The sequence below is a fragment of the Poecilia reticulata genome, chromosome 10 (assembly GCF_904066995.2).
Source record: "Poecilia reticulata chromosome 10, P_reticulata-male-v2, whole genome shotgun sequence".
NCBI lineage: Eukaryota > Metazoa > Chordata > Actinopteri > Cyprinodontiformes > Poeciliidae > Poecilia > Poecilia reticulata.
This window is the reverse complement of record NC_088839.1, coordinates 19,379,333-19,393,537: the sequence shown is the minus strand read 5'-3', so window position 1 is coordinate 19,393,537 and position 14,205 is coordinate 19,379,333. Positions and strand designations below refer to the sequence as shown.

General features: G+C 37.3%; 1 protein-coding gene across 2 annotated transcripts; it reads left to right on the top strand.

Moving 5' to 3' along the window:
- Positions 1-6,323: 6,323 nt before the first annotated feature.
- On the top strand, positions 6,324-8,692 carry LOC103471398 (uncharacterized). Of its 2 annotated transcripts, none has more exons than XM_008420377.3 (7): positions 6,324-6,734; positions 7,220-7,260; positions 7,366-7,614; positions 7,696-7,757; positions 7,841-7,938; positions 8,034-8,152; positions 8,322-8,692. In XM_008420377.3, the coding sequence occupies exons 1-7, from the start codon at positions 6,455-6,457 to the stop codon at positions 8,649-8,651; spliced, it is 1,179 nt and encodes a 392-aa protein (XP_008418599.2). In that variant the 5' UTR covers positions 6,324-6,454; the 3' UTR covers positions 8,652-8,692. The 2 variants fall into 2 exon arrangements, with proteins under 2 accessions (XP_008418599.2, XP_008418597.2); XM_008420375.3 differs by having other exon boundaries at positions 6,326-6,734; positions 7,175-7,260.
- Positions 8,693-14,205: the final 5,513 nt, after the last annotated feature.

The following is a 14,205-nucleotide window of genomic DNA, read 5'->3' as shown; positions in this document are numbered from 1 at the left end:
TAGACCAACACAAAGCCTTGAAGTGCAAGGAGAATACTATATATTTTTTCTCTATTTTTTAGAACCCATAATCTGGAATGTGTTTTCTTGTACTTTGTAGAGACATATTTCGCTGCCATTACGGCTGCATCCCTTTGCAGCCATTGGTGAATATGTTTTGCTCCATTTCATTGCAAGTCGCTGTATGTTTATGTTCATTGACATAGAATATGAACAACTATCCCAATTATTTTCCAGCCTCTAATAGCTATTCTACCCCAGAGCTATTTTACCCATTGTATTTAACTTTATAATTCAGACCATCTTCCTAGTTCCTGCTCAAAAAGTGATTCCTCGCAGCAGAATACTGAATCCTGCAGTCAGATGAAGAAACCATGGAGCTTAAATAATGTGATGTGATGAGTAACATGGAAACCAGGTGAGCATAATCAACAGATTGCAGAGCATCTGGGAGTGAATCTGAGCATGAAACCAAGTGAAAAATTGATAATGGGTGCAGGAGAAAATGAATGGAAACAGAAGCTCTGTCTAACCAGAAGCTAATACTAACATATGAAATCAAAATGCACAGAGCAGGACACAAGAAAAAACTAATCTCAAATAATGATTTAATATGTAGAAACACTACTGAAATGATCTAAATACAAACTCAGGTGAAAACCAAAACACAAACAGATGGGAATTGTGACGATTCTCATAAAAATTAAACGTTTCATGCGGTTAAAAACATAACAAACACTGAATCCCTAATTTGTTGAAATGGGCGACCCAGTAAATATTTGTGCACGTCTGACTTATTGTCGTCTTGTAAGGCTTGTCCACCAAAGAAATGAATGAAAACTAAAATACCATATTTAAATATTCTCTTTGACTGTATCTGCACTTAAAGGGAGGATTTTCTCCCGCAATGTCAACACTGTAGTATATTTCCATGACTGAAAAAGATGTTTCTTCTTTCCCCAGCTTTCATGTACTCATCATCATCACAAACCCCTTCAGGAATTTTGTCTCCTTGTGGACTTGCCTTTCGTCTGACCTATTTTGAAATGGCTTTTACATCTGGTTGATGTGTGTGTGCAGAGAGCTGCACAGACCCAGAGCCTTACATAGCTAGTTTGCATAATGTATCATAATGTACAGTGGGATTTGAATGTCTGTGTCCTTTTAAAAAGTCTCATCTGTTGCCTTCTTTAAAAAGCAATGTATGTACATATGGTACAAAATAATACACTTATACACATATCAATGCAGAAAATCACACTAACATGAGCATACATATGGATACATACCTAAACTATATAAACACAGTAGCTTAACGTGAGGAACAAGCAGCACATGATCTCTGGTAATGGTGTTTGTAGTTAGAAACCCTGTGCAACACTTGCTCAGCCAGCTGCAATGCACAAAATAAAGTTGGATTTTCAATTAGACATACTCAGCATAATATAGGTGTGCCAATATGAGCCAGTATTGTTGCTGTCTGATGGGATAAAAGGTATCTTAATTAGCCAGAGTTGGCAGAGATAAAACAAATGCCCCAAAAAGCCTTGGTGAGTGAGAATCGTTGAGTGCCCCACGTTAAATTGGAAAGGATTGGCGCATAATTTGAGTTTTTTGAAAGGGAAAAGGAGAAATGCAGAGCACATGAAGTATGTATTATTAACTAATGATATATTAATTGTGCATTGAAATGTAATCCTTTTGAGAAGATCAACTTTGTTAAGAACAAAGGTCTAAATCGTGTTTTCTGATTAGCAAACGGTTCATCTCAGGCTGTCATTCCTCAGAAAATCAAACTTTTTGGTCTTGTGTCTATTTCCTTCTTGTCTGATTATATTCTTGTTAATTTAGTAATGGTGTGACAGAGGAGCCATTACAAGCTGGGAGTAGTTCTACAGTAAAATCCGTGTCGATATGCAAGCACACAGCACATAAACATGCACATCCGACATGACTTACTTTTTGCTTTTATACGCAATGTTCCTGCCTCAGTTGTCATATCCATGCTCGCTTGTAATTTTCAGCGTCAAACATTTTCCAAGTTTAGATATTCAAAAAAGGCAACTTCCGGTTTAAAGCGCACTGATCATGGCACCGGGAGGGAGTCACGTGAGGAGGCAATGACACCATCAGGACATATTAATTGAATGATTTTTTAACTCTCCACCACAGGGAGACAGTTTAGACTTGGAACAGGTCATATCGAAGGTGATGCCTGGATGTCTATCATAAATATGCTGCAATGCTTCTCCAACTTTTTTCACCTGAGGATGAGAACAAGAAACACCATTCGAAATGAACTACATCATTGGCACCTTCTAAAGTTATTCTCTCAATGCTGATGCATCTCGATAATTAAGAATGCAATTAAAAACTCTTATGATTATTGTTATGATTCTATTTATAAAGTCAAACCAAACCAAACCAACTTTATTTATAAAGCACTTTAAAACAACCACAGTTGATACAAAGTGCTGTACATTAAAACACAACATAATAAAAAAATAAAAGAAATAAAAACTTACAGTTTAAAAACAAACACATACAATTTAAAACTAGATCCCGCTGGTGTTGAAAGCCAAGTAAAATAAATGTGTTTTAAGACGAACTTTAAAAAAAAAAGTCAAACGCAGATGTATAGATTTATCTCACACAGTGATGTAGTTCAAGTGTCCGTTCCTTTTGTTTTCTATGTTTGTGACTAATAACTACGATTATAGCAACCCAAATTGATTTAGTCACTGTTTATCCATTTTCCCTTCTATCTTTAGTTTGATTAATTTCACTGGAGAGAACGGATGGTACAGTTGCAGTTATTCCAGACTATGAGATATAACTAAAACATGAGTTGCAAAGCGGGCTGCACAGTGGCGCAGTTGGTAGAGCTGTTGCCTTGGAGCAAGAAGGTTCTGGGTTCGATTCCCGGCCCCGGTCTTTCTGCATGGAGTTTGCATGTTCTCCCTACAGTTTCTCCGGGTACTCCAGCTTCCTCCCACAGTCCAAAAACATGACTGTCAGGTTAATTGGCATTTCCAAATTGCCCCTAGGTGTGAGTGTGAGTGTGTGTGTGTGTGCATGGTTGTTTGTCCTGTGTGTCTCTGTGTTGCCCTGCAACAGACTGGCAACCTGTCCAGGGTGTACCCCGCCTCTTGCCCGGAACGTTAGCTGGAGATGGGCACCAGCAACCCTCCCAACCCCACTGAGGGACAAGGGTGCAGGAAAATGGATGGATGAGTTGCAAAGCCTCACATGGTGACATTTCAATTTTGGCAGCTGTGAAATGTCAGTTAACTGAGTAAAGCGGCAAGTGTTCATGCCTGTGACTGCAAATCCAACAGCAGGAGATGATATATTCAATGTAACTACAACTATAAGAAATACTACCTGTTAATCCTATTCTGATAAGGTATTATCCCACTGAGGCAGTGTTCTGAAAGAAGCTGCCCAACAGCTGCCCACCATTTTTCTGCCCTGTCCAAGTCAGCCTACAGACAAAGATGCAGCAGGCAGGAAACATCTTCAATCCCAGGTTCATTATCACAGAGAAAGGTTTATCTATTTATAGAACATCAAAGGCAGATGGGAGATATTGATGCATAGCTCCGTGGAGCGTTGCAGCCTCCAGGATAACAATATCATCTCCTCTCTCAGGGATCCTGCTGTTCATACCTTGGAAGAGATGGAGAGGATAAAAACAGGGCGAGGGCATCATAGAGCAACACTACCAGGAAGGATAAGTATTTTATAAAAGTTTTGGACCATCCATGAAATCTGTGATTCACTTGCCAATGTAACATGACCAGGGATGAATCACCATGCTGTTTGGAAAGAGGCAGCCAGCCAAAAGATCTTGGATGCCTGTAGAAATAAACTGGCAAATGTTGAATTTTGTTAGCAACAGCCTGTGGAAACATCAACAGAAACACAAACAGTATCAACATCATGCAAGTCAATTCTCTTCTTTGTGACACATTTGTGGGGGTTTTAAGCAACCAGAAAGGCTGAGTTGTTCTCTAGCAGAGCTTGTTTGATCTCCTAAAAAGGTAATTTTTGCAGAAAACTCATTTTTGATCTTAGATCAAAAATAAAGGGAAAACAAAAAAGGACATATTTATTGAACCACCTCATGATAGTGGGATTTTTGTCATGTGAATTGCAATGGACGTTCAGGCAAAAGACTGTTGAAGTCAGTTTGTAATCTTCTCAGGAATCAAATGAAAATGGTCAGGAATTGATGTGAAATGTTTCAAACAGCTGAAAACTCAGAGGCAAGGACATGCATTCCCCTCAAGCCCTGGAGAATTGTTGATATGTAATTAGTTTTGTTGTGTAAGCAGAACTGCTGGAAGCCACAGACATGCAAAAATGGGATTTTTGTCATGCGAATTGCAATGGAAGTTCAAGCAAACAGCTGTTCATAGGTATTTACAAGGTTCTCAGGAATTTGATGTAAATGGCCAGGCATTAACATTTAATTTGGTTTTCAATAGTTTGAAAACTTAAACACAATGGTAGGTATTCCCCTCACTTTTCCTTCCCCCAGCCTGTTGTGTAATTGGTGAAATGCAACAGTTTGCAACCCTTAGGCTTGAAAATCAGAATCTTAAGGACTCAATGCTGCTGCTTCAGAGTTCAATCTCACCCATAGCCCTTCTGAATCCTTACTATTGATGTGACTACTGTCACCTTTTCTACAGTGACAGACCAGTGGATGTTAACCACACATCATTCACCAATGTGCTCTACAAGTTGATAAGAAACTGAGCAAGAAGTGGCAGTTTCATTCATACTTGTACTGGCTTTAAAAAAATTATTTTTGGATGGAAATAGAGCCTTAAAAACTCTTGGAATTACATGCTTGGATGCAGTGACGTTTGAAATAACATTAATCACCACCTTACATAAATGTGCAGCTCTTGATTCATCTATGGAGGAAGCTACGCTATTTTATGAAGAATTTGCATGAAATGGCAAAACGATGATACTGTTATCAGGTTACATTCAAGTATAATGTTGTGCATATATGATTCTATGTCTTTCTTCTATCTCTTTCATCTCAGTCTTTCCTCTATCTTTTATGTGCTCACATGCACATTTAAGGTGTGCTAATTGGAGTCCAGCGCTGGACAGTGAATGTCACTGTATCTGTTTGTTTTGTATGACTTGTAACATTTGATCATTTTGGGCAATAACGCTTGTTTTATACTTAACCAAACCTTATTATATGTCAAGGTAATGACCCTGAGGGGTTTTGGTCGGGTCCCGGAACTGTTGAACAGACTTGAGTGGTCCACACTGGGGAAAATAGGTGCAGCACAACAATACATTGTCAGCATTGCACTATTATCAAATGCATCCGCAATTATTGGCTTAAATGGGGGCAGTGGAACCACTAAAGTGGCCAGTCTTTCTGCTGACATCAAAAACATAATATACTTTACGTCACACATGTCAGTTGAATGATCATGCGTCAAAGTGCCACCCAGGTGTGGACTTAAAATGTTTTCAAATTCTGCTCCAAATCCGGATGCTCCTGGGAGACAAAGCAGCTGACTTTGCAGAACCAGAACTTTGTTGTCATTATATTTTCCAAGTAATCCAATGAAATTATTGAATGAATAGTCCAACAAAGAGAAAATAGGCCCAAAGTCCAAAATGCATTCTTTCAAATGACGATATGAATGCAGCCTCTTCACTGCATGTGGCCCAAATAGGTAAACAGATTCTTAGAGAAAAGTTTGCCGGACCAGTATCTTTCTGAAATTTCCAATTTATTAGATATAACAGAGTATAAAGTCAAACCACACAATGTAATGTCTTCTATTAATAAGCCCCTTCAGAAAAAAAGGGCTTATTAATAGAAACCCCTTTTGTGGGGCTTCTATTAATTGTGGTTATCAATATGAAAAACTACTACACGTTGGTTTGTTTTTGCTTTTCCCCCCAAAAATGCCACTACATCTTCTAGTTTTCAATTGCCTGGGCTTAGTCACCCTATTACAGACACATTCAGTTATGTCATCTATTATTGTGGTTTATGGTTTGATATTATTAAATACACATAGGACTTTGTATATTATTTTTTGTTTGATGTCAGATGTTGAAATCAAAAAGAGCGCAACCCAAAAAACCCACCAATTGTTGCCCAATGAATGCCTGATGAAAATGTATTGTGGTTAAAGATATTCGCAATCCATCAAAATCTGTAATATTTTAGTGTACTGGCTTATTTAGGATGATTTAGTTAACTAATTTATTTACTCAGTAATGCATTTTTTTCTTCTTTCAACTTTTTTTTATTTGTTATGTATTTATTTTGAAACAGACATTTAAATTTCTGATCGACACTCCTTACCATTTGGTGGCGGTAGTGCGTCATTAAGTTGTTTACCCGCTACAAATAACTACCACGAGAAGAAGAATAAAAGGCACCAAAGAAGAGCTACATCCAAAGATGGAACCATCAAAAACCACAAAGAAAAAACCACGACGCTTTTGTGGACACTGTGACAATGAACTTTCTCAGTCCCAATACTTTCACCATAAAAAACTTTACTTCAGTAACGGAGCTTGGAACAGAAATCCCAAGAGTTCAGATGCTCAAAACAAGCCGTGGAGGTTTACGGATCTTACAAATGACGTGGTTGGGGAGGTTGAGAGCGATGGAAAAATAGAGAAGCTTACTGAAGAGTTTGAAGAAAGTGAAGAAATGCAGCTACCAACTACAGTCGATGGTAAGCTATCAAAAATGAATTGTAATGCTGCTTTTACGAACGTTTTTGTAACGTTATGACTAAGCAGTGATGTAAAAGTGAGTCTTACATCTTGAAAACTCTGCTGTGGAGAAGGACAATCTAATATTTTTTTTTTCATTATCAATATCGTGGCTAGCCATATTGACTAACATTGTTGAAATTATGCATTAAGTTACTTTATGCATGAGTAGTTCCTTTAAATCTACCAACCTATCGCATATCAAACACTTTTTGCTTCTTTTATTTTGCTTTTCTTTTCTCGTTTTGATTTTTTTGTATTACATGTTTACCTGTCGAACCATTTTCTTTTAGTTTTGTTCTTTCCCCCACCCCAGAAATATTGTCATTTTTATGTTTATAAGAGGCCCATACAATTAAAACTGTATTGCTCTACTTCAAGTCGTCTTCTTGTTCCTCAGATTCAACGACTTATGACCAAAGCTTTCATCTTTTCCTTGATTCAGATTCTCCACCATATGAAGAGCCACAACCGCCCTGCTTTGTGGTAAGTATTAAACTAAACTTGTAAGCTTTTTGGCCATGTCATACCCTTTATTAGTAATGTCTCAACATTGTTTTAATCTTTGCTGTTTCTCCTCTGCTTCAACAGGAGAGTCCTCTGGGAATTCCAGCCAACTCTACGCCTGCAGACTGTAAAACATTATTGTCTGCTATCAGCGGATTGTCTTGCTTAGTAACCCAGCTATCTGAAAACCTTTACCACAGACTTGGTTCTATGGATGAGAAGTTTTTTTCCCTCGAACAAAGGCTCTCCGTCTTGGTGGAAAAATGGGAGAGCGGTTCTGGTATAGTAGAAACGCACCAAAAAAGACGACGCTGCAAAAATACCAAACTTGCGGTACAAAAACTCACATAGTAACACATGTAATATACAGGAAATCATTGTGTTTGCATACTGAACATGTCTTTGTTTTTACAGGAAGCAGTTCGACGTTTTCACAATTCTGACACAAACACCAGTCGCTATCAGCCAGATCAAGGGTAGGATTGTTTTTTTGTTGGGTTTTTTTTTTTCACATTGACTTGTGAATTTTTAAAATACTCGCATATTTTTTTTATTGCAGACTTAATTCTTCTCACAATCTAGCAGTTACATCGGTCCTACTCCAAACTTTGAAGGCAAATCCGGATTTCCAGTGTGTGGAAAGCTGTGACATCATTTGTAAGTGTCTTGAGTCACATTTTGGGTTTATTTAATATGTATCCATCTTTGTTGTAATACAGTTTTAACACACACTTTTTTTTATTTTATTCCAGCTGCTTGTAAGACATATTTTGAGACTGTAAGAAGAAACTACAGGTACCAGCAACCAGATCGTGAAGCTAAGGCTGTCTCGATAAAGAATTTGGCCAGGAGCCGACAAAGAAGAATGAGAGTAAGTTCAACAACTTATGTCTTTACTTTTGCAAATTGCAAATTGCAAAAAAAAAAAAAAAAATATATATATATATATATATATATATATATATATATATATATGTGTGTGTGTGTGTATATATTTGTTTCCAAGACTGATTTGATATTTATTTACTTAATTTTTGCAGCTTCTGGCAGCGAGGCAGAGTGTGATAAAAGACGAGGAGCGTGAGCTCTGGCGTGGCGTCACTGTGGACCTGATGTCTGATGAGGAGGATGGCGTGTCGGAGGGCATATTTGGGTGGCTTGTGCGTCGTCCCTCATTTCGCAGCCAGGAACTCGGTGACCTGTGCGGAGTGCTTCAAAGCAGACTGAGTGTCTGTCCAAAGTACGCTGCAAGACATCTGCGGCGGCTGCGTGATGGAGCCGAGTCTGACAGACTGCCGCCTACCAGCTACAGCGCCGAGGCAGCAAGAAGACATTTTGTCCCAGAGTTTATGCCTCGAATTCTGTTATAACCTGTGTGACGTTTTGGTCAATAAAAAAACATTCAACTTTGCTTCATCGTGTGCATACAGCAAAGCTAATTAGAGATGGGATGGTATGCTAGTTTTTTCCACCATGTGTTTTTCTTCTGCCATTCTTTCATGAAGCTCTGATCTCTGTAGGAAACGACTCACAACTCTGTCTCAGCCATACAAAAAAAGGATACGGACAGTCTGCAATGAGCATCCAGGTCTGCAGAGAGGCTCTTCAACTCTAGTCTTCCCACCATTCAAGAGTCCAAAGGGCTTAGCTAGGGTCAAGAAATGTGCCATAAATATCTCATCTGATCCCACACATCCTGTAAAGACTTCTGCCTTCAGAAGGAGCTGCAGAGCTATTTGCAGAAACCAGAGACGGACAGCTTATTTCACAATGCTGTCTCTCAGATGAACATCTCAGCCAGATTAACTCATGCAGATTACTGCCTTAAAACAGGTGAATTGTTGTCATGTTGACAAATTTTCTCACCTGAACTGCAAACCCTTGTGACTCCTCCAGAGTTACCAGGGGCTTCTTTGCTGCTTCAGTAATTCCTTCTGACGTTGCTAAGCCATTTGTTTATTTAGGCCTCTGTTTATTTCTTCATGAAACTACATCTTGATCTTCCAGCTGTAGGTTTAACATAATATTTTAGTTGCTTTATTTTGTCAAGGACCTTCAGAGACGTTTCAAGCCAGTTTTCAGAAATGGAAGTAAATAAAACAGAATAAACATTTATTTTTTGTGGTCCCTGGCATTTCCATGCACAGCAAATCCCTAAAAGAAAGGTGTTATTTTTGGCTATATAATTAAAAAGTATTATTTTAGGTCACAACAAGCACAGGCATAATTATACAAAATAATTGTTATGCAAATGCAATCAGAGTGCTATTGCAACAAGATAAAATAAGAGTTTGTCAGTAATGACCTTTTGGATCTCAGTATCATTGTTTATCAAGGAACTTTCCTCCTTGTTGTCGGGCAAATCCAGAGTTTGTTTTACACATGGATCACTGCAAGAAGACCGTTAGTTTTTTCTGCTTCCATGAAAGAAGCCCTCTTTTAGTAGATGATCTATGATTTCAACAAATATGTCTGCAGTGAAAATGCAGGCATATTTTTATGATAGTTGGCTCCAAGCCAGTTTGTTCTCAAAGTTTATATAAAGGAGTTTATAGAAAAAAACCCTGGATTCTCTGTAAAGCATTTCCCTTCATTTAAGGACATTTTACATGCACATCTTTTGACCTTCAGACATTGCCGATGCTAACCGTTTGGTTTCATTAAGCATGCTTTGTTTCCCCTCCCGGGAATTTTACAAAGATTTATAATTTGTGCCATTTCTCTTTATTTGCTGGTAGAAAATTAAGGTTCACAAAAAAAAAAAATCAAGCAGGATTAAAATGAGGAAATTAAGTTCAATGAATGAAATATATGTGATAGAGAAGTAGGACTCGTCCCATAAAGAACTATTAGAATAACAGCTATTTCATGCTACTTTCATGTTTTATTGGTTTGATGCCAGATTATTTAAAAAAAAAAAAAGTACTAAAAGGAATTTCAAGAGGGAAAAAAACATACCTCACACCAAAGTAATTTTTTCATGTTTTCAAAAATTGAAATTAAAATTTGCATCAATTCCAAGAACGGTATTAATAAGATGCTATGAATCCAGTTAAGACAATGCATGAGAGAAGTTTTCCGAAGACAAACATCACATAGTAACATCAATGCTCCTAGTTTATAGCAAAACTCATCTAAGAGAGCAGAATTTCTCTGCAATATGAATTAAAACAACGTTTATATTCGTAAAAGTCTAACTGGACCAAGGTTTGCACATGAAGTGCGCTTCAGTTCAATTGTTCTTCTGTGCTGCACTGCTGTTTATCACTTTGTTCACATGGAGATTAGGAACTGTTCCCCAACAGCAGGATTAACCTTACATAACATCAGATGAATACAATAGCAGCTGGTGGATCCATTTATAGCCTCACAGTAAGAAATTTTGGGAAAATGTTACCTGTCAGACCCTGTCAGAGCTGAAACATGTTAAAAATGGTGAGTCTGGGGATAGCACCTTAAAGCCAGACATTTTTTCATTCATTTAAAATAAGTGTTTTTGAGATTTGGTTTTTATTCAACAAAATCAATGTTTTATTTAGAAAGCCACAACTTTTACGCAAGGCAACAGATTTATTGTAAGATGACATTCTTTCCATTTGCAGATTACATATTGTCATTGGGACGTTCAGACATTTAAAAGTACAATCATAGCTGGTGGCATGATGTGTTTTCTGACAGCAAGAAAGAAAATACTTAGCCATAATTTAAGAGAAAGAAAACTAATATCAATTGATATTTATAGGAAAGAAATTTCCTTCTGACTGATTTCAGCTGCCTTCTTTGCTTTTTATGGCCTTTTGAAGATTCTATTCTTAGTGCTTTCAAAACATATCCTCTTTATAGTTTTTTTATACATAAAATCTAATTTATTGGAGAAATAAATGCCGCTTTTTATGACGTTTTTAATTGTTTTTACATAAAAAAATCAATCAATCAAAAACTTTTCCAAGGTTTTAAAATCTGAAAGAAAAGCAGATCGTGCTGGAAAAACAGCAAAAGTATGAAATGAAATTTTGCTTTATCTCACAATGGTGTAATTATTGAGTGTTTTATTCCTCGTCTCACTGCACTTCCTTGTCAGTGATAATCTCTCACACACATAAGTGAATCATGAGCACCAAGAACAGCTGTCATGTCCTCTGTCTAATGAAGTCAACATGTCAAGCTGTGAACCTCTACATGTAATGGTTTTCCAGCGGTATGAAGGATACCTTAATAAATAAGACACAGACGGCTGGATATTAATGAAAACACAATGCATCATTTAAATGGTGAATGTTCTCTGCCTCCTCCATCAACCATGTGTGCCTCAAAGTGTTATCATGGTTCACTAAACAAAATTATTAAGGTGCTTTTAGCATCTCTCCCGGGGAAAGAGTCATGTTGATGGCTTGGATAATAAATAAGCAGCCACTTATACTCTGTTGCCTGTTTATGGCACTTACATGTCTACAGGGGGGTTCTCTGCATTACCTTCACCCTGCAATGCCTGTTTCTGCACCAGACTTTTTGATGTCAGTTCACATTTTCTGCTCGTTCCACAATGGTTGCGGATATTATGGCTAAAAAGATTGTTTGCAACTGCCTCCGAGTTTCTGTCACTTTCAGTTGGAGTGTTGCATAAACTACTTGAACATGAATAGCTTTATTACACTTCTGCTAGTATGCATTTGTGTTAATACACTGGAATAAGTGCACAAATACTGATTCTCTTTTTCTCCCACCATTGGTTTTAAAGTGTTGTGTAAAGAGCAACTTTGGACCAATCTGTTAGAAAGTCCTGAGGGTATTTATTTGCTTTATTAACCGGTAAAAGTGAGTGTAGGATTAATGGGGTGGAGGGGGTGGGTGGGGAATAAACGCTCTCCGGAAACAGTGTGATTAAAACTCTCAGACTCTCACATTCTCACTTCAATCTCTGAACACCAGTAGGTGTTTTAGACAAATATTCATGGAACAAAGACTAAAAAGTTGAGTGAGTGAAAGCTTCCATCTGATTCAGATAATATCATTCACTGAGCCCTTTAAATACTATGGCATGCAGAAGCATGGATTCTTCAATAGTTAAAGTAGAGCACCTGTAAACAACTCAAGTCTAGCTAGAGATTCACAGTTGGATTTAGTTCTGCACATTTTTATGCAAGAATATAATTTGACTTTAATTGGGACTTTTTGTTTTGGATGCTTTTTTAATTACAGCCTTCTTGGGCTGTAACAAGTTTTCTTCCAAGACTGACCTCCATCCATCTTCAGTTCAGATGTGATTAGCTTCTCTGCTGAAGAAAAGCATTCCCATAGGATGAGGCTGCCACCACCATGTTTCTTGCTGGGGATGGTCTGGTCTGATGTAAAGTGTTTGTTTGCAGCACACATCATGTTTGCATACAGACCAAAAAGTTTAGTTTTGGTTTCATCCGACCATCACGTCTTCTTCTACATGTTTGCTATGCCTGTAACGTGAATTTTTCCAAAGTGCAGCAGAGCTTTTGATGGTTTCATCGTCAATATTTTTGTTCTTTTTCTGTCATAACAGTCAGATTTGTGGAGTGCATGACTCACTACACTCCCATAAACATCTGTGCTGCTGATCCTTGCAGCTTCTCAGGGTTATGGTTAAGTTTTTTTCATTTATTTTGTAAATTAAGGTCATCAGCATAAACACTAAACATGCTGTCTTCTACTGACCTTCAATTTTAATCATGTAAACAGTAATCAAAAGTCTGAATCAGCATCTGTTAAACTCTCACAAACTGGATTTTATTTTGCTAAGTTTGCATTTTCTGAAGTTGTTTCTTGATTTCTGTTTTTCATACTCTAACAATATAAGCTTGCAATATAAACTTTTCATCAATTGGCTCCACACACATGCATATCAGCTGCCATTCTTCTGCAAGTAAACTTGCTTAATTAATTTTCCTTCAGTAAAAAGAGAAATTAAACCAAAACTGAGCACATAAGAAAATGCAAAAGCGGTAAGACTGCAGCCAAAAAGCCTTTTACAAGCAATTAGGAACTATTACTAACACTTTTAAGTGGGTGCTTATAAGTGGGTACAAGTATATGAAGCATCCAAGTTGTGTACAAATGAAAAACAGGGGATTCAGACAACAAAACCACAACAGTTTCTTATAGAAAGGTTGATATTTTAACTTAATACTGAGTACTTATATTGTCTTCAACTTCAGTAGACGATAATACTTCCATGTGAATCTGGGTAATAACACCAATGAAGGCTCAGGAATAGATTTGCAGAAAAGTTTAAAGCCGTGCTAAGTTATTTATAACATCTTAAGCTTTAAGCATTTAATGGAGCATTGTTCTGTTCATCATGACAGCAATGCAGTATGTTTTTAGAAGAGAGGCAATAAGAACATTTTTGCTGACAGACGGCTATAAAACATCTCTTTTCCACAGGACACTCTGTTCAGGTCAAAAATGTGCCACACTGTATTGAAATAACCCAGCAACAAAACGTGTAAAAACTACAGGAGCAAAAACCAAATTTACAATACACTACATACTATACTGTGTTATATTGTGGTTTTATTTATAGATAACATACACTGCCATGATCATTTTTAATGACTATGTGTACTTAAAGTAATTTGATTATGTGACTTAAATAATGGGAAACAGAATTTAAAGAGGACAAATCATAGCAAAGCCTTGAGATAATTAAGTTGGTTTATGAATTATTTAATAGGATTTTAAACCAAACACCTGGACAATATCTTCTGCATTTAGGAAGACGTCAGTAGGGATCTGTTCCTTTAATGTTTCAGCTGAGTCTGATCAGTACGTTTTTGGAAATGTCTGTTTTAAATTGTTCTTTTGTTAAAACCAATGTCCCAGTTGTCATTTAGCCAATTAGGGTCAAGAGTTATGATTCAAAATCATGTCAAGATTCCTGCACAGAGTGCGTGC

What these genes read in the sequence shown, in the direction of transcription:
- LOC103471398 (XM_008420375.3), top strand. Translation starts at nt 6,455, where the DNA reads ATGGAACCATCAAAAACCACAAAGAAAAAACCACGACGCTTTTGTGGA. An exon ending in CACAACCGCCCTGCTTTGTG is followed by an intron (nt 7,261 to 7,365) that starts GTAAGTATTAAA and finishes CTGCTTCAACAG; the next exon opens with GAGAGTCCTCTGGGAATTCC. An exon ending in GGAAAGCTGTGACATCATTT is followed by an intron (nt 7,939 to 8,033) that starts GTAAGTGTCTTG and finishes ATTTTATTCCAG; the next exon opens with CTGCTTGTAAGACATATTTT.